This window comes from Gopherus evgoodei, chromosome 4, assembly GCF_007399415.2.
Source record: "Gopherus evgoodei ecotype Sinaloan lineage chromosome 4, rGopEvg1_v1.p, whole genome shotgun sequence".
NCBI lineage: Eukaryota > Metazoa > Chordata > Testudines > Testudinidae > Gopherus > Gopherus evgoodei.
The window spans coordinates 10,784,580-10,809,941 of NC_044325.1; the positions used below are offsets into that span (position 1 = coordinate 10,784,580).

General features: G+C 45.7%; 1 protein-coding gene across 11 annotated transcripts in view; it reads left to right on the forward strand.

Annotated features, from left to right (window-relative positions):
• The window catches only part of SAMD4A (sterile alpha motif domain containing 4A), a 221,379-nt gene extending 200,522 nt beyond the window's left edge, over positions 1–20,857 (forward strand). For 9 of the 11 annotated variants that reach the window (XM_030562944.1, XM_030562936.1, XM_030562941.1 and 6 more), the window contains 5 exons: positions 4,903–5,104; positions 5,831–5,957; positions 11,935–12,018; positions 14,879–14,971; positions 16,130–20,857. In XM_030562944.1, coding sequence (XP_030418804.1) covers positions 4,903–5,104; positions 5,831–5,957; positions 11,935–12,018; positions 14,879–14,971; positions 16,130–16,158 — 535 coding nt within the window. In that variant the 3' untranslated portion in view covers positions 16,159–20,857. The remainder of the gene's footprint in view (positions 1–4,902; positions 5,105–5,830; positions 5,958–11,934; positions 12,019–14,878; positions 14,972–16,129) is intronic. The other 2 variants (XM_030562940.1, XM_030562943.1) reach the window with 1 other exon arrangement.
• Positions 20,858–25,362: the final 4,505 nt, after the last annotated feature.

A 25,362-nucleotide genomic window follows, 5' to 3' on the forward strand; every position in this document is an offset into this window, starting at 1 on the left:
TCGCCCACCATTCCAGAAGACATGCTTCCATGCTGATGATGGATTCTGCTCGATAAGAATCCGAAACGGAGCAGACTGACGATGTTCATTTTCATCATCTGAGTCAGATTCCACCAGCAGAAAGTTGATTTTCTTTTTTGATAGGTCATTTTCCACATCTGACTGTGCTCTGTTAAGACTTCTGACACCATGCTCCACACTTTGTCCCTCTCAGATTTTGGAAGGTACTTCTGATTCTTAAACCTTGGGTCAAGCGCTATAGCTATCTTTAGAAATCTCACATTGGTACTTTCTTTGCATTTTGTCAAATCTGCAGTGAAAGTGTTCTTAACTTGAACACCGTGTACTGGGTTGTCATTCGAGAGGGCCAGAACACAAAATATATGGCAGAATGCAGGTAAAACAGCACAGAAGACATACAGTTCTCCTCCAAGGAGTTCAGTCACAAATTTAATTAATGCATTATTTTTTTAACAAGCATCAGTGGCATGGAAGCATGTCCTCTGGAATGGTGGCTGAAGCATGAAGGGACATACAAATGTTTAGCATATCTGACACGTAAATACCTTGCAATGCCAGCTACAAAAGTGACAGGCAAATGCCTGTTCTCACTTTCAGGTGGCATTATGAGTAAGAAGAGGGCAACATTATCTCCTGCAAATGTAAACAAATGTGTTTGTCTTAGTGATTGGCTGAACAAGAAGTAGGACCGAGTGGACTTGTGGGGGCTTAAGTTTTACATAGTTTTGATTTTGAGTGCAGTTATGTAACAAAAAAATACATTTGTAAGTTGCACTTTTGTGATAAAGAGATTACACTACAGTATTTGTATGAGGAGAATTGAAAAATACTATTTCTTCTGTTTATAATTTTACGGTGCAAATATTTGTAATAAAAAATAATCTAAAGTGAGCACTATAGCTCAGTGGTTTGCTAAACCCAGAGTTGTGAGTTCAATCCTTGAGGGGGCCACTTAGGGATCTGGGGCAAAAATTGGTCCCGCTAGTGAAAGCAGGGGGCTGGACTCGATGACCTTTCAAGGTCCCTTCCAGTTCTAGGAGAGTGGTATATCTCCAGTTATTTATTTGTAAATTGAAATCAGATATTTGAAAATGTAGAAAAACATTCAAAATATTTAATACATTTCAATTGGTATTCTATTGTTTAAAAGTGCGATTAATCACGATTAATTTTTTTAATCGCGACTAATTTTGTTTGGTTAATTGCATGAGTTAACTGTGATTAATCGACAGCCCTGTTAAAAAGTAATAACAGCACTGTCCCTCTCGGCAGTTTGGTTTTCTCGCCTGTGTTTGCTGCCCCTCCAGTTTTGGTGTCATCTGCCGATTAATCACTGTTGGATAGACACCAGAAAAAGCAATCAACAAGGGGGCAGCGAGGGTCTTGGGCTTGTTTAGATTAGTTGATCAGAAGACCTCAGGAGGGCCCTGTAGGGGGCTACAAATGACTGGAATCTTCACTGGTTGAACACTGAGACTTGCTCCTCCACTGTGGCTGGAGAAGCGCTACACCACAGACCAGCGCTGTGGCTAGAGAACCACTTAGCAGGAGACACTTCATTAGGGTGAAATTCACCCCTGTGCAGAACAGCAGCATACAGCAGGTGTGCCACCTAATGTCATGCCTGAATGCTCAAAATAAGGCATAAGTGGGGTATCGACCGAGACTGGAAGGTGTGAAATTCACCCTTGCTGATCTAGATCAAGTGTGTCATTTTTCTTGGACTTTCTTTGCTCTTCCAGTCTGGGTGAAGCTGCAGGCTAAGAATGCAATGGTGCAGCTCTGCCTTTCACGTAGTTCCATAGGTATAATGGCAAAATCACTTCCTGCATGAGGTTTAAAGAAACTTGGTTGTGTGTCATGATGGGTAGATTTATACTGGTCTGGATCACATAATCGTATTATTTTTGAAGCCTTGTTCACTGTAGCATGCACAGGCAGGAGAGATTAGGGCTAAGAGGAAGGGGAGTTGAAACGTCAAGGGTTGGAGAAGGGGCAGGGAGATATAGGAACTGCACAAGTGATAGCAGTTGTTAATCTCCAAATAGGTATTCTCATTTCATAGAATATCAGGGTTGGAAGGGACCTCAGGAGCACATCTAGTCCAGCCCCCTGCTCAAAGCAGGACCAATCCCCAACTAAATTTGTCATGTTTCAAACATCAGCCGGTAAATAATAAGTATCACAGCAAAACTACCCATCTCTTTGTGTAATCATTTAAAACAATTGGGCAAGAACACTAGGAAGACTTTACACTGCAGTGAAATCTGCATGATCTATTTGTTCTGTGGGATCAACTGGTTCTTCTATTTTTTTGGTGCTGTTGCTTTGTGCGTTGTTTCAGTGTGGCATACCAGTAACCAACGGTGTTACATAGAAATGGGTAAAATGTCCTAATTACAACCCAAGAATGACCTGCCACTAGAGACGTGTGTTTAAAAGACATATTAACCAAAATTCCCTCAACTTCACTACTGCAAAATGCCTCCATGCTAGCGCCATCAAACTGTGGGAGAAACTGAATCTGCAAACACTTGTTTTTCACATGGCAAATGAAAACAAATTCCACTCCTCGTTCATCTGTTGTGCAGACCGCCCCTCACTTTCATCATCATGCCCTGTTACCCCTAAGTAAAATAATTGAGTTTATTGGGCTGTTGCTCCTGCCATACATGTGGAGGGAGGTGAGTGAATGAGATTTAAGGGCCTGATTGGTCACTCCCTTCCCCTGTGCAAATCAAGAATAACTCTGCTAAAATCAGTGAAGTAACTAACACTGGTGTATCATCCAAATCAGGGAGATGAGAAGCAGGCCCTGAGAGTCAGAATCATGAACCCAACTTGTCATGGGAACTTTTATTCATAGATTCTAAGACCAGAAGGGACCACTGTGGTCATCTAGTCTGACCTCCTGCATAACAGAGGCCAGGGAACTTCCCCAGAATAATTCCTGTTTGAACTAGAGCAGATCTTTTAGAAAAACAACCCATTTTGACTATGTGTGGTTACACATAGTCTAAGGAGCAGCCACTGATCTTCTGACTTCAGTGAAGTTACTCTGGATTCAAACTGCTGTAACTGAGATAGGAATCTGGTTCTAAGCAGGTAATGTTTGTTATCCACTTGCTCCCCATCTCCATTAGTGTCAGGCTGCCAACCCAACCAAGACTGCATCATACTGGTTTACAGAAAGTGCTTTTCACAACCAAATGGGCTAAGAGATCTGCAAACTTTCTGGCCCAATTTACTCTGGGTTTTCAAACTGTGTTAGCACTATTCTAAAGAACTGTGTTTAAACCAGGCTCTTGCTCAGGAGGTATTAATGCAGTTGGACATCTTAGTGTGGATGGGGCCTTTGAGACTGACAAGCCCTTTTCTAACGATTGTCATCCACACAAGCACAAACAATCCACAGGAAGATTTGATACCAGGTGCAATGCCTGTGTTCCATTTTGTGCAGAAGTTGTCTACATTCATCATTTCTTTTCTCTCTCTTTTTCTCTCTTTTTTTTTCAAGTTTTCATTTAAAATGAGCAAATTTTAAACCAGCCAAATAAACCAAAAATGTAAACCTCAAACTCCTAATACATAACCAAATATAGAAATGAGGGAAATTAAAGCCTTAAGTAAGCCAAAGAAAGGAAAAACACGGACACACCAGAAACAAGCAGGAATGCAAGAGGCTTCAAAGAGGCTTGGATCTGGCCCTGTGGACCCGAAGCTTGAGATGCTGAGTGTTATGTTCACACCATGCACACAGAGAAATTAGGTTAAAAATATAAAATATTTGTGCTGGATGGTTGCAACATAACACTACTTTATTTCTTAGAATTTAGAGCGGTAACACCCAAGAACCAAAAACAGAGAGAGAGAAAGCAGGCTGCTCCCTAACATAGAGGCACAACTCATTTCACTTGCTCTAGGCTGCCTTCTTGCAAACTGACTCTGACAGATCTGCGTGCTTGGTGCTTCCCTACAGAGCCCTCTAGCCTGCAAACCAGACCAGGAAACCCTTAAAAATTAAAGTGATGGCTTAAAATTTTAACTTTGTTTTCCATACACCACACTCAGCATTGTCAACTCTCATTTCATCGGAGGCAAAGGCGCTCAGCAACTCACGGTGTCAGGTCCTCAGTAGGTAAAGAGCCACAAGAGAGGAGAAAACTAGGAAGCAAATATAGCTCACAGAGGAACCCAGAATCAGCTTAGGACCCTTCTTTGTCACTGTGGGAAATGCAGAGAAGCACAGGCATCTTGAGAAGGCTGCATGGGGCTTGCAAGCCGCGGATTGCCGAGTGCCGATATATCAGTGCAAACTGGCATTCTGTAGAATATACCAAAACCCCCAGCGCACCGCCAGAATCCATATACTTCTCCAGGCTAAGTGTCTGGATTTCTCCCTGTTTAGCACTTAAAAGGTCATTTACATCTCACCAGCCATCATCAAGCAAATCCCTCCTGCCTCTCTCCATGGACTCTGCTTTGACTCACTCACAGGAGTATGGTAAGCAGGATAGATCCTCAAGGGGCTAAACCAAAGTTTAATGCTAGCCACAGGGCTTACATGTGCAGCTGTCCTCTGAATCCAATGAAAGCAATTCTGTTCCCTCTTGTGGCGATCCTCGGTAAGACACTTGGGCTAATTTGGCATTAGAGAGCCCTGTCCATTGAAATCAGTATGAGTTTTTCCATTGATTTTAGTGGAAGAAGGGTCAAGGCTGAAGCTCGTTAGGCTGTGCTGATTTCCAAACCCATCTTTAATCACTACTAACCACGTGCCATTTGAATATATTCTTAAAGTATTTAGAAGTCAGCTCATGCTTGCATTTTAAAAGGGTAAGATTCTGAATGTTCAGACCTGTTATTTTTTCCTCTTTCCAGTCGAGGCTTTGGCCAGTCGAACTCCTTACCAACAGCTGGATCTGTCGGTGCAGGAATGGGCAGACGGAATCCGCGTCAGTTCCAGATTCCCTCACGGAATCTCCCCCCCACCCGGCTGGGTCTGCTGGGCCCCAGTGGACTCCTAGGTGCTGCACAACGCAGCGCAGCTGCCAACCCAACCATCTTGAAACAAGGAAGACAGGTGTGTGTCAGTCTGTGTTGTTGCATGTCAGACACCAGTGCTGCAGGACGATTGTTAGCTGCAGGGGAGGGTCTATATTTTTTTGTGCCTGCTGAGAAATACTTTGGGTCTGATCCGACAAGATGCTGAGCACCCCTGATTGCCAGTTTCGTCAGGTGTGGGTGGCTTACAGGACTTAGCAGGGTCAGGCCCATATAAATGACAAGGGATTGGTCCAAATGTAGCTATTTACTTCCCAATGGCTGAAGAGAAAACTGCTACTAAAGAAAACACGTTAATCGGCTCTTTGCTAAGGTTAGCGTGGAATGATTTTTCTGATTTTCCTCATCTGACTAATGTGTCTGGATACTCTATTTTACACGCGAACCCAGTGAGAACAGTCTGCAGGCATTTCCTGTTTTTGTTCTTTCCAGTGTAGCGGGGTACTGAAAAGGGACAAGGAGAGCTGGGAGAGAGGGACAAATCAGGCTTCAGAGAGGGATGGAGGAAGAGAAATGAGCCAAGGGTTTTTTATAAATACATCCCTCGGAGAGTAAGTGTCACTCGCAGAAAAAGCCCTTCGCAGGGAGAGGGTGACCCCAGTGACTAGAAGGTGCAAGACTGGGGAGATCAGGAAAGCATTAGCATACAGACCATGCTGAGGTTTTTAACACACCCAGACTGTCTTACATTAGCATGGCACTGGCATTTGTTTTACAGTATCGTTGGTGTGTTTGTTTTCCATAGAATCTCTGGTTCGCAAACCCCGGGGGTAGTAACAGCATGCCAAGCCGGACCCATAGTTCAGTGCAGAGGACGCGTTCCCTGCCTGTCCACACATCCCCACAGACCATGCTGATGTTTCAGCAGCCAGGTAGGAAGAAGTCATTTGTCTTTTGCTTATTCATCCCCTTGTCATCTGAGAGTACAGTATATTCAAATAGCTGCACTGGTGAACTCTGCCTACAAATGCTTAGCCTCAGCTGTCACCCTACATTCTTGGGTGCTTATAGAAAGCTTTCTTTTTTTAAACTGTGCATTGCAAGCATGAACAGCGGTGGGCTGGCAGCAAGCCAGACTCTGCAAGCTCACTGTTGCAATCCGACCAAGATATTTTATGACACTAGTCAGATTACTGGATTGATTAAACCAGAAACATCACTGGAGGGATTTTGACCCTATAAATAACAGACTGACTGTGCTAGTGCCCAACATAGCTTCCTTCTGCAAGGCTTTGTGTTACATGGGGAATGTTGCAACTCTTGGATCACCTTTTTTGCTTTTACATGGACTGGAAAATCCAGTGCAGAAGAGAAATGACTTTATGCATTTTAGAGAAATTCTTTCGAGAGAGACATTCTGAGGCAGAATTTAAACACACAGGGGATTTTAATTGTTTCCTTGCACACTTTTAATACCATTCCATGTGTAAGAACATCCTGTCATTATTTTGGTTTGCTGAGTGTCCATCTGAATCCAGAAAGAAAAGCCCTGAGACTTTAGTGCGTTTTTTCTAGTATATCTTAACTATGTATGTTGCTCCACTATCCTTTTAATGCAGCCTTTCTGTTAATGTACAGTAGTATTCATCATCTGCATTGTTCCAGCAATAATTCACCATAGAAACAAATCACACTCAAAAACTTACACCCTTGTTTCAGCCTGGGCCTCCATCTAGCCTTCTCATGTATTATGTGTCCGCATGGTTTTGACCGTCCTAGATTACAAGCCTCTTGTTGCAGGGACTGCGTCTCCTTCTGTGTATCATCCAGAGCCCAGTGTAATGGCAAAGTTCGGTAAATATTACAGAATAAGAAATAAGTTATTGTATGTTAGCCTGCAGGTGATGAGGACTCTAGAGGACGGGAAAGTGGCATTGCCGAAAAAAATATTTGTAGAGTACCCAAGAAAGTGATGCATTTATTTGATATTATTATTAATAGTTTGCATTTATACAACACTTTTCGTTGGAGGATCTCAAAACACATTGTAAACACTAATGAATTAATCCCCACAACAATCCTGTGAAGTAGGAAAGTATTATACTTATGGGGTAAACTGAACAGAGAGATTAACTGAGTTGCCCAAAGTCTTACAGCAAGTTGATTGTGAAGTTAGAATTGCAACCCAGGAATCCTGACTCTGTCTCTGCTCTGAATATTAGACTGCACAGTCACATCTAGTCAGCCTTACTTCTTACATCTCATTAGTGTAAACTTGAGATGCATTTAATGTGAATGTCTGTTCAGTCAGAACAAAGCTGGTCTGTTTGTTCAAGCAGAATGCTGCATGGGGAGAAGTCATAGCGGATCTAACTCTGCTGGCTTTGTAGCATTCAGTCTCAGTTCCCTTACCATGGATCTGTGGGATCCTGCAAACTCCACAGGGTGTCATACCTCTCTCCCTTGAGGAGAACTGTTTGCAAAGAACTCAAAGAGGAGAACTTTGGGGAGTTTTTCTGATCCTCTAGCCCCCTCCTGCAGAGAATCCAGCAGGGGGGACCTAACCCAGGTGACAGGACGGAGGAGAGGAATCTAAAGGGATTGTTTAAATTAAGAATAAAGCCATAAGAATGAGCCAAAACCATCCTACAAATGCTAAATTTAATAATAATAATACTTAGCTCTTAGAATTTGCTGCCAATTTCTTGCCTAGAACAGTCCCCCAGCTCCTGCAAGCCGGGCGCAAACATCTGAGAGCAGAATGTTGGCTCTAAATTTATGTGCTATTTAAAACTAGCACCAAAACTTGTTTCTACCAGGGATTAAAATATCACCTGAACTAGGAATGCACGTCGATGACTGTCCAGGAGGGATTTAAGGACATACTGCCTGCGTCTTCATCTCATGTGCATTGAGCCCGGATTAAAAAGCAATCTGGAAGAAAGAGGGGAAGCAGGTCATATAAATTAGTGGGCTATTCCACTAATTCAACTTCAGAGCTGTTGGGGACACCACCTGCCCTTAATTTCCAGTCATCTGACGGCTGATTTGTATCCCTAAAACACAAACTTTCCCAGTTAGCTCACAACCTTACTTGGTACGCGGCTGCAGCATGCCACATTTTTAAATTGCAAATGATGGTTTCAGATAAACAAGCTCCTTCCTTCCACCTGCTGTGCATGGAGGGGGTGAAAAGAAAATAATCTTGATATTGCTCCCATAAAATGCTAGATATCCTCAATCCATTGAACTCAAGAGATGTTTCTTTAGATGTCTGGGGTAAGATCACATTCCTTTTAAGCTGTGTGGTGGGCGTCTCTCCTGCTGGATATATTTATCTCCATATGAATCAGAGAAGTTAAAGATGGAGAAGACCTCTTAGGTCACACCTCGGTCATCCCTTGGGGACCAGCCCAGATCTCCATGGTAACACAGGATGCGTCAGAGGAAGGGAAAAAGATCCCTCATCAGGCACCTACACCGTCTGTTCTCCAGGGCTTTGTCCAGCATGGTTTCAAATGACCCCAGCAATGGAGCTTATTTTTAGTTTCACTTCTGTCATTTATACAGACAAGTTTTACAGCCCTCGTGTCCCTGGCACAGAGGAGTTTCTGATTTTGCCCTACGTGTAACTTTCAAGTTCATAAAAAAATCAAGGCCTGGTCTCTACACACATTATGGCAAATGAAATCAGCCTGACCACAAACTACATCTAAACAGGGAATAGCCAATATTTTGCCTCACTTTTATTTTAGGCATAAAATACTTAGTTCTAGAGCATAATCATAACAATATTATCAATTACAGTATACTCCTCTTTATCCGAAACCCCGTGTGATGGGCTTCGGTCCACTGCTGCTGCGCCTCCTGCTGGCTGTCCTGGGGATTAGCTCTGTATGCCAGTGCGCTCTCTTCTGGTGGCGTTCTGCCACCATCACTTCTGGTCCAGGGACCCATGCTGCTCCCAGGACTGCGGCATCCTCTGCGTGACACAGCTCTCCAGCTATGCTGCCCTCTGTGTGCCCCACTTCCAGGGGATAGTATCACAGTCCCTCAGTCCAGCCATCTTGTGTAGATCTCCCTGGGCCACTTTCCCACAGCTCCAGCACCCTCTTTGCCCTAGCCTCAGGGCCTCAGCCTGCAGCACTGCTCTGTCCAAGGTGCTTGCTGCCCTCAGCCTGCAAGGCAGCCACTCCTCCTCGAGCTCCAGGGAGTGACTGAAGCTGCTCTGCTCTGCAGCCTTTCTTATATGGGCTAGCCCGTCCCTGACTGACTGCTCCCCGCAACCTCTCTGTAACTAGCTGCCTCCTGCCCAGCATCCATCACATCCCATTATCCGAACCTCCACGCTATCCCAACCCCTTCCTTGTCCCCCTCGTGTCTCATGCTGGGGGACAAGGAAGGGATTTGGAGAATGTGGAGGTTCAGAAAATAAAACAGAGTCCCCCAGCCAGGACTGCAAGGATGGGGACAAGTCCCCAGCTGCAGGGAGGCCAGCCCGCTGCTGTATGGCTCCTACAACAGTGCAGGGAGCCCTCTGCAGCCCCGCTGTCACAGGAGAGAGGGAGTGGGGCCATGACACGGTATTGCCTAGGGCTAGTGACACCCGATCCCTGCAGGCACAAGATGCAGGATGGCTGCAGTGTTGGCGGGGCAGAGCAGAGTCTTGGCTGGGGCTGGGGGGGAGGTCTCTGCTTTGCCCCATACAGTCCAACTAGACAAGGTAGACAGAGGAAGTACTCTTGTATTCATTGTGCAGCTGGGGTTCAGATCCTCAGAGGCATGTAGGGTTCCAATTCCCATTGATTTCAGCAGAAGTTAGGAGCCTAACTACCTTCGTGGATATGGAGCCATGTGACTTGCTCAACGTCACGCTGGGAGTGAACCCAGCTCTCCTGAATCCTGCTCCAGGGCCTTACAAGACCATCTGTCCTCATCTGATAGCAACAGTTACGTTCATGCAAACCCCATGCCCTGTATTTCCTCAGGGAAAATTAGCTCAGCAATTGCCTGGAGAGAGTTTCCTTTAAGAACTGCACTGTCACTGCTGACCCAGTCCACAAAACTCTAGGGACCTTGGGCCCAGATAGAATACATCCTCAGGGAGCTATGCCTCAGGCCAGGTCCACACTACAGCGTTAAATCGATTTAAACAGCATTAAATCGATTTAATGCTGTAACCGTCCACACTACAAGGCACTTAAAAGCGATTTTAAGGGGTCTTAAAATTGATTTCTGTACTCCAGCTAAACGAAAGGAGTAACCCTAAAATCGATATTACTAAATCGATTTAGGGTTCGTGTGGACGGATATCCAAGTTATTGGTCCTGTTCTTTTACTGAGCTACCCAGAGTGCACCGCTCCGGAAATCGATGGTACCCTGGGACCATGGACGCACACCACCGAAGTAATGTGCCCTACTGTGGACGCGTAAAATCGATTTTTATAAAACCTGTTTTATAAAATCGATTTTACTAATATCGATTTAAAGCTGTAGTGTGGACGTAGGCTCAGTACTGCCTTTTTACTCCGGAGCTATGTTTACAGATAATCTGATGGGGGAGTTTTGATTTATGCAGCTCTGAGGCCTTACAATGCACACGTACCATTCTGTTCAGCTGTTGGCAGACCTACGGCTTAGAGGACATTGGTGCTCGTTCAGTAATGCCCAGCAATGGGATTTCACAATTCCTTTAGCAACTCTGAGTACCCGTAGAGCAGCACCTGCATAACAGGGACATTTGACTGTCTTCCTTCATTGGCCTTGCAAAGCCCTTTCTTTGTGGTATTTTCAAACCACGTGAGCATCTTTCTAATACAAACCTTGAACCTCTCACTTACATCAGTTCGTTTCTGGTGGAGCTCCACTGTATTCCTCCGGGTGTACGCTAACAGAGGTTCAGACCCTTCGTTTCTCATGTTGAAAGTGCTGCTAAAGAAAAGTGTGCCCCATTTTTAAAAAACAGTCCCTGCTAGAAAGTTAGTAGGGTTGAAATCTCAGTCCTGGTTTAGTAGTCCAATAAAACAGTTTATAGGTCCATGGTATATAGGCCAAGGCCCAGATCCTCAAAGGTATTTGAGGAATTAATGGAAGTTAGACTCAGAGCCTCAAAGGTATTTAGGCTTCTGTCTCTCTGCCTAGGCCTAAATCTTCAAGCAAAGGATGAAGTTAGCCTTGTTGTTTCAGTTCATAGGAGTAAAACAAAGTTACTGGATTATGAATGGATTTGAGTGTTTTGCCCTAATTGTGCTGGAGTTATTTCCTTCTAAACTCCTGCCTCCTAACCTACAGCTCATCGCCTTGCCCTGCAATGGCCAGTCTGAAACCAAGCCTCTAATCATCAGTAATTATTATGGTAGCACGTAGCGGCCATTGGGCTTGGTGCTGTATGAACACATAACAGAGAGACAGTCCCTGCCCTGAAGAGCTTACAGTCTGTATAAAACTGTAGACAAATCTAAGGTTTGGGTTTCATGATTCTGCACTACATCACTGCAAACGTGTGACTCTCCATCAGTGGCATTAGTTAGCAGCTGGGATGATGTTTGCAAATAAAAACTGATATTAAACAGTTTTTCGTGTGTGTGTGTGTGTGTGTGTGTGTGTGTGTGTGTGTGTGTGTGTGTGTGTGTGTGTGTGTGTGTGTGAAAGTCAATGTGTTTGCACGTATAAATGAGCATAAAAACATCCAATATTGGGAATGAAAGCTCGATTGCAGTCTCTAGAGGGAGTTGTCAGAGGGACACAAGCGAAGTAAGGCTCCTGTCATTGGGTTTACACAGGGTGTATATCAGTGCAGAACAGATTCCTACCTGCCCAGCTATTGTATTTACCCTTTAGATTTGTTGTGATTTTGCTTCTGCCATTGTGGGTGTCCGGAGTAACAGTCTGTTCCATTTCCTTTGCAGAGTTCCAGGTAGCAGTGACAGAACCTGACATCAACAACAGGCTGGAGTCCTTGTGCCTGAGTATGACCGAACATGCCCTGGGGGGTGAGTGCACACTTTTCCCTTCCCTCCATTCTGTTGTCAGCCACCATGTCTCTGGCATAGCCAGGAGGATTCCTCATTTTAAATTCTTTCCTCATCTCCTGGACGCCGTCTGTCACAGCCACCATCCCCTTGACTGAAGGAGGCAGGACAAGACTGTGGTGGGAACTAATCAGTGCTGCCCATTAAGTTACTGAGGCGCAGGTAGGGGCACTTCTGTCTGAAAAGGGAGCGAATAGAATGAAAGGGAACTAGCCAGCAGCCACGCCATGTTCTGGAATGTTCTCACTGCTAACAAGCAGGTGAGGAGCGAAGGAGAGTTACGCTGCCCCGGCCAAAATGGTGACCAATTTAGGCACCAAGACGAGAGAACCTTTCAACAATTCTGAGCACCGGCAGCTCCCGCTTGAAGCTAATGGGCACTGACAGTGCTGAGCACCCCTGAAAATCAGGAGACTATTGTTAAGGGCATGTGGTGGGAGCTTTGGCATATGGACTAAAATGGGAGCTGGGTTAAACTCTAAGGGCCAGACCCTCAGCTGGTGTAAACTGGCATGGAAGTCAATAGATGTAGGCTGATTTACACAGCTGAGGAGCTGGCCCTGTGTGTGGACTTGGGCATCTGGCCTGAGCACGCGGTTTCCTTATCACTGCAAGAGCCTGCCATCATGGAGGGGAGAGGCAGGTTAGTGAAACTTGGGCTTCCCAAAAGACCTTTCCATTCTAGTGCCACTAAATCCAGTGTAAATCTGAATACAGGTATGGTTCTTTTAGCCTGTGCCTTTCTGAAAACACCCATCACCATCGTGTGAGTGCCCTACGGACTGATAGCTGTCAGTTTCCCAGTAGAAGGGAGAATTCTCCTCAGGGATCGGATGCCAGGAGCTGATTACAGGGAGAGCCACGTTAGCTGTCTGACATAGACGACTGTGGTAACTTAACTCTAAACAGATGCATCTTCCACAGGCCCTTAAGGATTCTGTCTCAGGCTGAGCTCTGGGGAATGTGAGGCCCATGATCTCGACTGAGAAAACCCTGACTGTTACTACTGTTACTGTGTATCAGGATAACGCCTATGAACCCCAGTCAAGGATCAGGGCCCCTTGTGCTAGATACCATAAATACCACAGAGCTCACAGTGTTGATGTCAGACAGGACACAGCTGATGGACAAAACAGACAAATGGGGTGGAGGTGGGCGGACGCAGCAGGTACCAGAACCAACGGCTTAGCAAAAAGATGGACGTCTCAGCTGGGTCAGGGTCTGGCAAAAGCCAGAGGAAGATCTGATTGCATCACAGCACACGTAGGTTTTGTGAGTTGTTTTATTTCGATGTAGATAACAAAACGAAACATCCCTGCGCAACGCTCCAGGTGCCATTAGCAATGAACTGGCCGTGACTCTCCCAAAGCAGGTCCACCCAGCTATGAAAAAACGATCCATGTACAAAGAATGAATCAAGTCAGCCAATCGCAACTGTTCAAACCACTCCTCCAACCCCATCACACAAAGAGTTTGTGCAGCATGCCTAGAAATCCGTGGCCTGTGACAGGGAGGAGCGGGGAATCTGAGGGTGGAGAAGATCCTGTCAGCAGCCCCCGCCTGGCAGTATATTGTGGGGAGAGAGGCAGATGCTCAGGCTGGGAGGGGCCAGGCCACTTAGGGTTTTGACCCGCATTGCCTTGGCCCAGGCCTCTCTACATGAAAAGTGCTATAAATAGCTTTAAATAAACAGACAAAGCAGAGCTTAATAAACCTGTTTGGTTTTAGTCTTACCATTCCAAGAGGAGGAACTGAAGTGTGTGTCTGAGGCGGTTTCCATGAGGAGCTGAGCAGGGGAACAGGGAGTGCAGTGTGCTGGGCCCTGCATTGGGAATAGCTCACTCGACGATTGCCAAAGGCAGTAACGTGGTGGGCTGTGGCATGCAGGGCTGCTGCCCTTACACGTAGCTCTAGCTTGTAACAAAACAACCAGTGTCTTGACACCAGCTGCTGCTGTGTCTCTTGGAAGTCGGACCATCACGGCAGCTCTCCTAGGTACTTCCTAAGCCTCGCTCATGCGCTAAATGGGTTGCATTATGTGGGATGACGTTGGGGCAAGGTGGGAAGTGGGGAGCTGCCGCTTTTCTGGGCTGAGCGTCTCTGCCATTCGCAGCACCAGCCTGATACCCTTCTCCATGTTCAACAGGGGTGGGCTCTCCCAGGGTCATCGTTCTAGGTCACCTTGCATCACTCTGCTCCACCTCTGACACTCAGGCTGCACTGGGCACAGCGCTGCAGCAGGAGCCACCCCACAGCCTACCACTCACGTCGTTCTCCCCGAACAGGGGCACATCCGAGCTGGGCTATCCATCTTACTGTGCCTACGCCGGGGAGGGGCCAGGAACAGCGTCTGAACTTCCCAGAGCCTTGCAGGTGTTTGGATCCAGGTTTTGGCTCAGCCCATCCTAGAGATGAGCCAGCCACTGAATTTGGATCCACTCTGCCCCCAAGTCTGAAGGGTGGGGGTGCAGTGGCAGGTTGATCTGATGTTTCAGATCATGCCCATCTTTGGCCTACATCCATAATTCCAGGTAGGGTTGGAAATACAATGTTTTTATCTCTGATGAAGCCTCTCCATAGCCCAAAGGCTGCTGTTGTGTTTCTAAAAGCCACCCTAATGCATTCACAAGCCTGTGCACAACTGAGCACAGAGGAGCCACGTCAACGAATACGTGTTCAAAGACAGTGAATCTGTGTAAAAAGCTTGCACCCTGAATGCATTTGTCATAATTCGTGTCTAGTTAAAAACCCTTCTGCAGCGTTAATCCTCACCCAGGCTTTTCATTGTTGTTCTCTCTCTCCGTACTTCGTCCCCTTGTAGAGAGCTGTGCATGGAGCGTCATAGGCACTGTGGATTTCATTGGCGGGAGCAGGCATGATAAGCCCACGCACACCTCTCAGCGCTTTCTGACTGGTCAGTTGGCTCGTTAAGGCCTTGCTGAGACATCACCCCTATCTGAGAAGTTTTCTGCTCCAACCCCTCGTCCCCAACCACCGAGTCTCTAGATATCCTGACTCCCGGGCTGTGATGGGATAGGGCCCCAGGTGAAAAGAGTCAGGAACAGTATGTTACCAGGAGGCTGTCAGGAAGCCTTAGAAAGAGGAGGCCAGAAATGAACCGAGGGGAATTTAGCTCCAGACGCCTCAGTCCTGGCCCCTGTGACTTGTCGAGGGAGCTCCATTGGCTTCCACCAAAATGAGATGGAGTCCGTGCCCCAGGTATGGCATTAAAGCTTCCTCTGTGACATTACTGGCCTCTATTTCTAATTGTTCCTTTCACTTCCTTGTCCTAGTTCTGTTGCATTTTAAAAGCAAACTAAACCCCAGGCCATTCAGCAGCTGCCATTCCTCTGGGCAGGGCTGCATTTCCAAACGCTCCTAGAACTGGGTCCCATCCTGCAGTCCCTCTCACGCTGCCATAAAGGGGAGTTTTGCCTGCTCAGAGTGCACAGGATAAAGAGATGTGCACCTCCAACTCTGAACCTTGCCTATTAATTTAGGGCAACACCGTCTCTTCTGCTATATTCTGGTACATGGAGCCAGGGGCTAATAAGTACTTGCATGGGCCCTCTACATTGTAGGTCACTGCACAGCTCTGCATGGCCACTGTTCCCTGACCCACACCAGATGGGGGTGGGGGGCAACAGACCAGAAGCAAATTGCTTCCTTCCTGGTGCGCAAGAGGTACCAGGTCATGCATGGTGACTCTGAGTCACACTGCATTCCCTTGGCTACTCCTGGAGCAGCAGAACTCCACATGCCTTACTCAGAGCAGATTGTAAAGATAAATTTGAGCCCCTACTGCATACCAGCATAGAAATTATATTCACAACTAGAGAGGGCATGGCAGCGCCCTGGCACACAGATATGGAAGGTAGGTAGGTGGATCCGAGCCCCAAGTTTGGATCCAGAGCTGAATTTCCCCAACATTTGGATCTACCGATTGGATTCAGGCCAATCTGCTATGTTTTATTTAAATTGGGTATTTGTAACGTGCCCATCATGGTAATATTGAGGCAATGCAATTTAAAGTGACATGTGGCTACTTCTGATTATGACTTAAATCTTTCAGACGGCGTTGATAGAACCTCTACGATATAGAAGATGAACGTGTACCGGTGACAGCGCTGGCCGTGAGAATGACTGCTGCAGGTCCAGTGGCAACAGTCTCCAGACGTGCACAGGATTCTCAAAGAGATTTTGCATTCGCTCTTTTTTCCTCTTGCTCTCGTTTTAATTTTGTGAATGTGTAGATTGTCCTTGTGAACATATCATTAGAATTGGACTTTGTTTTGTCATTTATTACACATCCTCTCTAGAGGGAAAGTGTGGGGGAAAGGCAAAGTGCTGATAAATGAGGTGTTAATCTCCAGCTGGGGAGGATGGAGAACACGAGGCAAACCCTGTTTCTGAAGGAGGAAATTAACAAATATCACATGTGTGACCAAAAAACAAGGGGGTAACTTATTGTTCAAAGTTTACAACTCTTGTATTTCACTGGAGCTCAAACATCTACTGGAGCTGCAGTGCAGTCAAAAAGGAAAATAAAAACCAACAACAACAACCAAACATCCTTTCAACCAAATTTAAAACAACTAAATTTCAATTTGTATATTGTTTACATAAGAGCAGATATAAAGGGTACATAAGTGTGTAAAAATGTCTGGTAAGCCTTTGTCTCATATTCCTGTTGTAAAGGATATTTTTGTTTTACTTCTGTTAATAGCAGCAGGTTTGCATTTTACATAGCAACCAAGCTGTGCTTCTAGGGGCAGGCCTTGGGTTTTCATCTTATCAGCTGGGATGGCGAGGACATCAGAGAAGAGAGGAGGGATGTCGTGGAATGGGCGGGACTATATGTGATTGGGCATGGAGATCAAGTAGGATCAGTTTCTTGTTTCTTGTCTTGTGTATGTGAATACCTAAAAGATGCTGCATCGTGGCATTTACAGACCTGCCACTACATCCCAGACTGACTTGATCATTTTCAGAACTAGCTACAGTTTGCCAGCTAAACTACAGGGGGTGGAGGGCTGGGCCTATTCTTGCCCTGGGAGGTAACAAGATGATGTGAGGAGGTAGAGAAGGATTAAAGAGGAAAGCATGGGCTTCCTGTGCTAAGGGACCATGCGGGAGAGCAGCAAAATGTAAGCAGTGCTGGACTGCAGCTCTCAATATGAGTATGAGTACGCTCTGTTCAGTGTTTATACTGGCTCACAAACACTGCTGCCTTTTTCTTGGTCCTGACAGATAATGAGCGGGCATGTGGCCAGAGAGTAATAAGCAGGCTAAACTGGACAATAAATGTAAGGGAAGGAAGGTCAGCATGTGGGTGGATTAAAGATTTAAGAGCCAGTCGTTTGGATGCACATCTATCTCTGTGCTGCTGTCATCCCAGAACTGTAACTATCACACCTTGCTTTTTATAATTTAGTTAAGGGTGGCCCTGGTTCATTTCATACATGAATTTGATATAACTTTGAACCAGCAAGTGTTTAAACTGAGATCTGAGTCCAGAATCAAGTCTCATTTACACCAGCCTACATCCATAGTTGTTCCACTAAATTCAGTGGGTTAACTCCAGATTTACACCCAAATGAAAACAGAATCTTCACCTAACATTTCAATAACACATGGTTATTGAATCCCCATTGCTCGCTTGACACACAGAGGGCCTGGTTCTTTTCCTTTTTTTCTTTTTTTTACTTAGACCAATTTTACCCCAGTGCATCTCCATTGGCTTTAGTGAAGTTAATCCGGATTCACCCTGGTGTAAGTAAGAAATGATTTGGTGCGTGCAATTTTTCTTTATTATATAAAGAAAAGTAATATTGGTGCATACCATGGCTATGTGAATCTGTACAATACTTCAGAAATCAGTTCTGTCGGTTAACGTTGTTTGGGTGGTTGACATTCTCTGAAAGTAGTTACGGAATTGCTCCAAGCAGCAAATATTTTCAGTGCCAAACATTCAACGTGACTATTTTAAAAGGGACTAAGGGCTAAACTGCAGCTTCAAAGAGGTGTTCTTACATGTACTATAAGGTTTGTAAATCCAATTTAGATGCAGCATTTTTACTTAACTTTATAAAAACAAAAAGTGCCAAAATGCAATTTTTCATGCTGATTGACATAAAGTTGATATTTCTTGGTTTCCTGTTTACGAGAATGCATGATACAATGTAACTGAGCATGATTTGGTGGAGTAATAAGGGAAGACGATAGGAGGGGACTTTGGAATGTGTTAGAAGGAGCTTAAAACAAAGTTAATGAAGAGGATAATGAACTGCAGTATTACACAGCTTGGATAGGAAATGAGAAGGTATTCAAATCTGAGTTGCATCTTGAGCATTCATAGCTATGTACAATGTGCAGCTTCAGAAAATGACTTGTGAACACAATCACCTTAGCATGAATATTTTGAAAGGAAGACAAAGTATTTACAAATCTGAAATTCTATTTATTCCTTTGCTGAATATAGAAACAGAGGTTATCTGATTATTAGATATATTATTTTGGATATATTACTTATTAACTTGCTATGGCTGGTAACCATGATAATGTCTGTTATTAACAACCACATAATTCAATTTTTCTTTTCTTTTCTTTTCTTTTCAAAAAGCTTATTTTCCATTGGGAGTGTATAGGTTAATGATAGATTTTGTTGTGTTTTGCTGTTTTTTGTTTTAATTAAAAAGTAGCTTCGGTTCCATTTTGGAAGTCCTTCCCAGCTCCGTTTTGAAGCCTGTGTTGAGTGCAGGTGTAGAGCTCAATTGAAAAATCAAATTCTAGAATAAAATAAATTTATTTATAAAAACCAGTTGCATGCATAAGGCTGTGAAGTCAAATATTTAGTAATAAAGCGGCAGTGCCTTTCTTTTTTGTATTTACCCTTTTACCCCAAATGCAACTGTTTTATAATCAAGTATCAAGTAATTTCAAATCTCAGAGTAAGAAATATTTCACTACATATAAATATGGGTTTTTTCTGTTTTCTCACTAAAGCGGTGTGTACTTGGCATCTCTGCAAGCATCTCTTCCATTGACAGTAGTTTGTTACACTATTATCATGTATGAAGTTTTATTGGTGCTTTTATCCTTGGCGGTTTCTTACAGTTATTAACAGCAGGGGGCAGACACACACAAGAGGCTGAGACATACAAGGAACGAAACGCTGCTGATGGTTTCTCGCTGCTTCAGGTTTCACTTCTGAATGACGGCCAACGAGGAAAACAAAATAGCTTTTATCTGCTTGGTGATGCTGTCTGCACTGCAAAGCTAACAAATTCCGTCTATCCAAGTGTCCTTGGCTGTGTTCACACTGCAGAAATGAACCTCTTTTGCCCCCGGGTCAAGCTTGGCTGCCCCACCCATTGGATTGCCCTGATGAGCTGGACAGGATTGGCAGAGTAGCCAAGTGTGCCAGGCCCCTGGCAGATTCACCACAGGGCACCCCTTCTTGGAAAGCACATCTGTTAAACAAGTGCTTAAGTTCCGCTGACTTCCAGGGGACTTACACATGGGTTTAAAGTTAAGCACATGCTTTGCCAAATAGGAACAGCAGCAAGATGTGTTGTGCAATGAGTGCTCAACGGGGCTCACTTTGACCACTTCAGCTAGACACAAGCATTTACCTGTGGAGAGTGGGATGTTGACATATCACCCTGTTATCAAACACGGCTCATTTTTGCAGTGAACACAGCCTTCTAATCATCCCAAATTAGGGCTAAACTGCCCCTTTCCTCCCACCTTCCTGGTAAGGGACAAGTAAGTATTCATGACACTGAGGAAACCCTGCTTTTCCTTTGAGGTGCCATGAGCCGACCCTTTCACGGACAAGCCCTTTGTCTAAGTAGTAATGCAGGTACCTGAGCTGGGGATCAGCCTGTTTTTCTCAGATGGTGGAAGTACGGGAATTTTCCCCCAGTCACCAACAGGCCTTCACAGAACTGTTGCTTTGTTCAAGTAGATCAGGGACATGCACATGGTGCAGAACGAGTATCATGCAGGCCCTGTTCCACACATATAAGAACATAGGACTGAGAACCGGAGCTCAGATTTTAGTCAGCACTTAAAAATATGTCTGTTGTCAACTTTCTCTCTCGGGGTGCAGAAACAGGACCCATTTTAGGCTTTCTGAATGTGCCTGATGAAAAGTAGATCCTGCAGAAGTATAATTTGCACACAGTTATGATAACACTAAAGTTGATTTTATACAAGTCATCAGAGTTTGCAAAGTGAGTTTTATTTTTTGTATTCCTTTATCTTTACTTAAAGGTGAATGTGTATTCCTCTGGGAGGAATAGGAAGAAAACAGGAATGTTAATAATGTTAAACAGAATACTTCCTCCCTTATTAATATATAACCCTTATGTATTTATGCATAACGTAAGCTTACTTTAAAAAGCTTTGGACTTTCTTTCGTTGCATGCCATCTTCTGGCAGTTCCTTATTGTACATGCATGCATTTAGTCCTGTTTTTTCTGTATAAAGTTAGTGCACAAAGAAATATTTTTGCCTAGTTAATGTTGCCAAGCAATGCATATTTTTTAAATTTGTCATATATGGAAATAGCATGTTTGTTACATGTAAAAGCTTCCTGATATAAAGAAATACTAATGTTTGAAGATGCTGTTCTCTGCAAGTGTACAGTTTTCAAATGTTGTTACCAGTGAAACACCCTTGTGATTTAAACTTGCTACAATGTATTTATTACTCATTTCCTCCCATGTAACTAGGATCATGGCTATATTTCATATCAACATTATATTGAAAGTGAAGGGAGATGATTAATACAAGGTTTTGTAACAGTGGGGTGTGTAGTCTTTTTATTTGTTTGTTTGTTTGGGGGGTGAAATCTGGTTTCTTTTTCCTTTTTCCCTTTTTTTTTTAAGGCCAGCATCGTGGCTGAAAGGAATGAAGAAAAACTGTTGAGTTTTGTAGAAAAGTTTTATTATATTTATGTAAAAATCCCGTGGTTGCGGTTTAGGCCCAGTTTAAGGTATTGAGGTGCCTAGCTCCCATTGATTTCATTGGTTAGGCACCTAAATACCTTTGAGAATCTGGTCTTTTAGGGCTTATGAATTCCAAAGCATTGCACAAATGTTTAGCTAACTATCCCTTGCGAGATAGGTGCAGAAAGTAGTAATCCCATATGCAAATGGACAAACTGAGGCACAAATCAGTATCCACTTTTCCAAGGAGACACAAGAAGTGAAAAGCAGAGCCAGGATTAGAACTCAGGAACCTCTGGTTCTGTTAATCTGCGTCTACAAGCCATCCTGCTCTTCTATAAACCCTGTCTTCTGTAGCACCATCATTGGATCTACCACTTTCTACAAGACAGATCTCTAGCCACTGTTTTTTCTGTATTTTTTCCAACTTCTTAGCAAAGCAGTTAAAATAATTGCAAAGCTTGGCCTGACGCTCAGAGCTTCTCTTCTATGTATATTTTGAAAATGCTAAATCTAATCTGGAAATCAAGGGTATATTTTTAATGATGAGAGTAATTAACCATTGGAATGGTTTACCCAAGGGTTGTGCTGGGTTCTCCATCACTGACAATTGTTAAATCAAGATTGGAGGTTTTTCTAAAAGCTCTGCTCTAGGGATTATTTTGGGACGTTCTCTAGCCTGGGCTATAGAGAAGGTCAGCCTAGATGATCACAGTGCTCTATTCTGGCTTTGGAATCTATGAATTGCTCCAGTGTAAATTTAGTTTAGAGTCCCGCTAAAGTCAGCGGGACTGTTCCCATAAGTAAGGACTGCAGGAGCAGAGGTCCAGATACAAAGTGTAAGGCCATGCTTTTGTCATGGTGTTAGAGGGCAGTGTGTTTGCAGAGCCCTATGGGCTGTGATCCATCAAACAGGTAAACTGCATAAATTACAAGAACAGGCAGATTAACTTCACATAGGACAAACCTCTTTTTCATGTGAATGTAACACTCCCCAAAAGCACTGGATTTGCTCCCCTGAAGTCCCAATCTCAGTATTGCCAGCCCCAAGTGTTCAAAAATCAGGAGTCAGGCTTCCAAAAACCATCAGCTTGACTTCAAAATCATTAGGGTTTTTTTTAAACAAACAAAGGGGATGCTTCTTGGTTGTCCGACTAGCACCGTCAGGCTGCATTCTAGGCACATTTCTAAGCTTTTCTCTGCAACCCCGAGGGTGTGAAACGTGCTTTAGCACATGCGTAGACACACTATAGAGATTGTTTCATAAACCTTTTACTCCCGGACCTGGGGCTTTCAACAGAACATCACAGCATGAGCCTGATGATATTTCAACTGTGAGAATTGGCAACACCTCTAGCCACTGAACAACTGTAGAAAAACAGCAGTAGCGTTTGAGAGCTCATGGGTTAATCTCATTGCCTCAGCTTGACCATCAGGAGAATGACCTCGCTGCTAGTCACCTACCCACAAAGGTCTGTGGGCTTGGGAGAGAGTCCAAAGGCGTGACTCAGGCAAAGTGTGAAAGGAATTTATTGGCATGATACCTTGTATTTCTTCTGGGCCTTCCACGCAGTGAGTGGGAGATCCTTCTTTTGCTGTCAAACCCATGAGAAGTGGCTCAGGAGGAAAAACCGCCATGAAGAGCTGCTCATCTGATTCCTCTCTGTTTGTTCCAGGGGGACTCTGCCTCCTGCAGAAAGGCTGCAGGACACAGCCCCAAACCCTGCAGCTCCCAGGGGAAAGCTAGAGATAAGGCCGTGTGCCCCTAGCACCACCAACCACTCTGTGCCTTGGCAGTTTCACCCTATTGGGGACAGCTGCTGTTGACTTCCTCTAGCCACAGCTCCCCCCCTTAAACAGGGCTCCCCTCCACAGAAAAGATACTGCAGCCCAGAGGCTGCAAACTCCACTGGCTGTGGGGGAGGAGGGGGGATGAACAACATGCAGCCCCCCTCAGTCCTGCCCCTCACAGCTTCTGGGACCAGTGGAGGGATTGCTACAGGGTCCAGAGTCTGGTAACTGCGTTCCCCATCCATGCAGGGGGGGGGGAGGGATTGTGCACCAAGGATTTGCTCCACCCATAGCTTTGAGGTGGGGAGGGGACGTGATCCCCCCACCAGTGAATTAACCCTCACCAAACCTCTGCGCAGCAGTAGCCTCCTTTTACTGGTGAAGGAGCAGAGGCTCACCAAGGAGGTGGGACGTGCCCCATATCACCCAGGGCATGGGTGGCAGAACTAGGTTGCCAGATCTCCTCAAGCCCAGCTTGGAAATGACCTGGGCCATTCACCACTTGTCACTGGGGCCCGGCAAGGCCAAGCCGCAGCAGCAAAGACTGATCCTCGGGGGGGTGGGAAAGCAAACACAGCAACACAGGGTGTGTGGGGAGGGACACAGCTGCCTGACAGGAGGGTGCCCCAGGGGAGCCGTGCTGCATAACACACTAAGAGCAGCTCTGTTCTTTCTGTGGCAAAGCTGCCACCCGCCCATTACTGGCCACAGGGTCTGCAGCATGGAAACACAAGCGGGTTAGACGGCCTTAGCAAGGGTTAGTAATGCCCCTTGGACCACACCCCCCAGCCCAGAGCCGGTGTGACATGGCTCTGAGCTGGGACGCGCTGTCAGCCTCCCCTAGGTGTCTAACATCCTAGTCCCAGGGCAGTGGCCGCCGAGCTGCCTCAGCTGGGTGAAAGGAGGCACCTAGGCCAGGGCAGGACAACTTTTTGGCCCTGCCAAACCTGAATGGCGCTGCAACAATATGTGTCAGATTGCAGTGGAGGAAGAGGATGTAGAGGGCTCGTGGGATGGGAGGTGGCTGCTGGTTGGGATGGTGGGGTTTCCTGAGAGGCAATGAGGAGAGTTGGGCAAAATTTTAGCAGGCTCATGGACACACCTGCAGTGTACCCTTAATAAGCCCAGAGATGGAGAATGGCCCAGAGATGGAGGCTGTCCTTGCCCCCCCCCCAACACACACACACAAGTAGTGCCCAGCTCTGCAATGTGCTGGGGCTGCAGAATGCCAATTTCCTCCCATTCTGCATGGCACCAGTGCAGTTCTGCGGTGCCGAGACCCCCCACCACAGAGGCCACAGTGGGGAGGTAAACTTTGCCCCAGTAAGTGAAGGGAGCAGGGGATGGGAGATCACACGCTCATTAAATGCCATGGGCCATCTCCCAGAGTAAGCAGCACAGTGTCAGGACCTACCTTAGCCAGCAGTGAAGGCCATGATAGTTGTCACCCACTCCGAAACTCCTACCTAAACCCAGCCTCAAGGCCCGTATCTTCCTTAAACAATTCCCCTTCCCATGGAGCCACAGCTGCCGTTTGGCTTGCAAAGCACGTGTTTGTTGCACTAATTTAAAATGGCAGGGGCGGCGGGGGGGGAAAAGCCGTCCCCATGGAAAGCTGGTGCAACGCAGGTGGAAAAGCTCCAAGGGAAGCATTGCTGCGGCTGGGTGGGTGGGGCTGTCAGTCACTCCGCAGGCCTCCCAGCAATGAGGTGTTTTTCCATTTATTCCTTTAACCAAAGGGCCATGCTGGAAATTTAACTGGGCACCTTCAAAAGGTGGCTGGCTGAACCACCCACACTACATCAGTCATTCATCTTCTCACCCCCATTACTCCCTACCTGACCCTGAGCCAGTTATTGAAACTCTGCAGTGGCTCAGTGCCCTTTGATGAGCGCTGCTTTTCATTTGGCGAGGTGTCCCTAGTTACACTAAACCCTGGGATCAGAGTCATCCCGGGGTAATGCCCCTAAGGGAGAAGGAGTTTACAACAGGGGTGAACTTGGCCTATTGTTTTTGTAACTGCTTCGTTCCAAAGGGCTCTGCTGCAACCCCTCGCTAGGCCAGAGTTGGGGCAGCCTTGCACGTGGGCATGGGGGATGCATACAGACGGGCATACGCAGGTCTCTGTCTCACACACAACCACACACTCTGTAGGCCTCATGCCCTGACCCTGTTGCACACTTAGCTCCGGTGCGCTGCAGTCAGTTGCTGGCTGTCTGCATTTATTCTAAGCAAAGAGCCCTCTCCCTTACAAAGTGCCCTGGAAAGGCCAGAGTGAATAGCCCCTCACTGGTCGGCGAGGATTAGCCAATGCGGGTGGGTGAGAGGGAGTGCTCCCCTCTGGCCAGCAGTGCACCAGCACCTGGGTATGTCGTACAGGTTTTACGCTGCTTCTGGCCTCTCCGGGAGGAATGGCCCATGTGCCTTAGCAATTGCTGGACTCTGTTCTGCAGGTTCATAGGCTGAGTCCCACGGAGCTCTGGTTCACTGCGCGATCCCCGAGGCCTTGTCTAGAACACTACAAAAGACCTTTTGTTAGGAGCAGCCTGTGTTTGCAAAT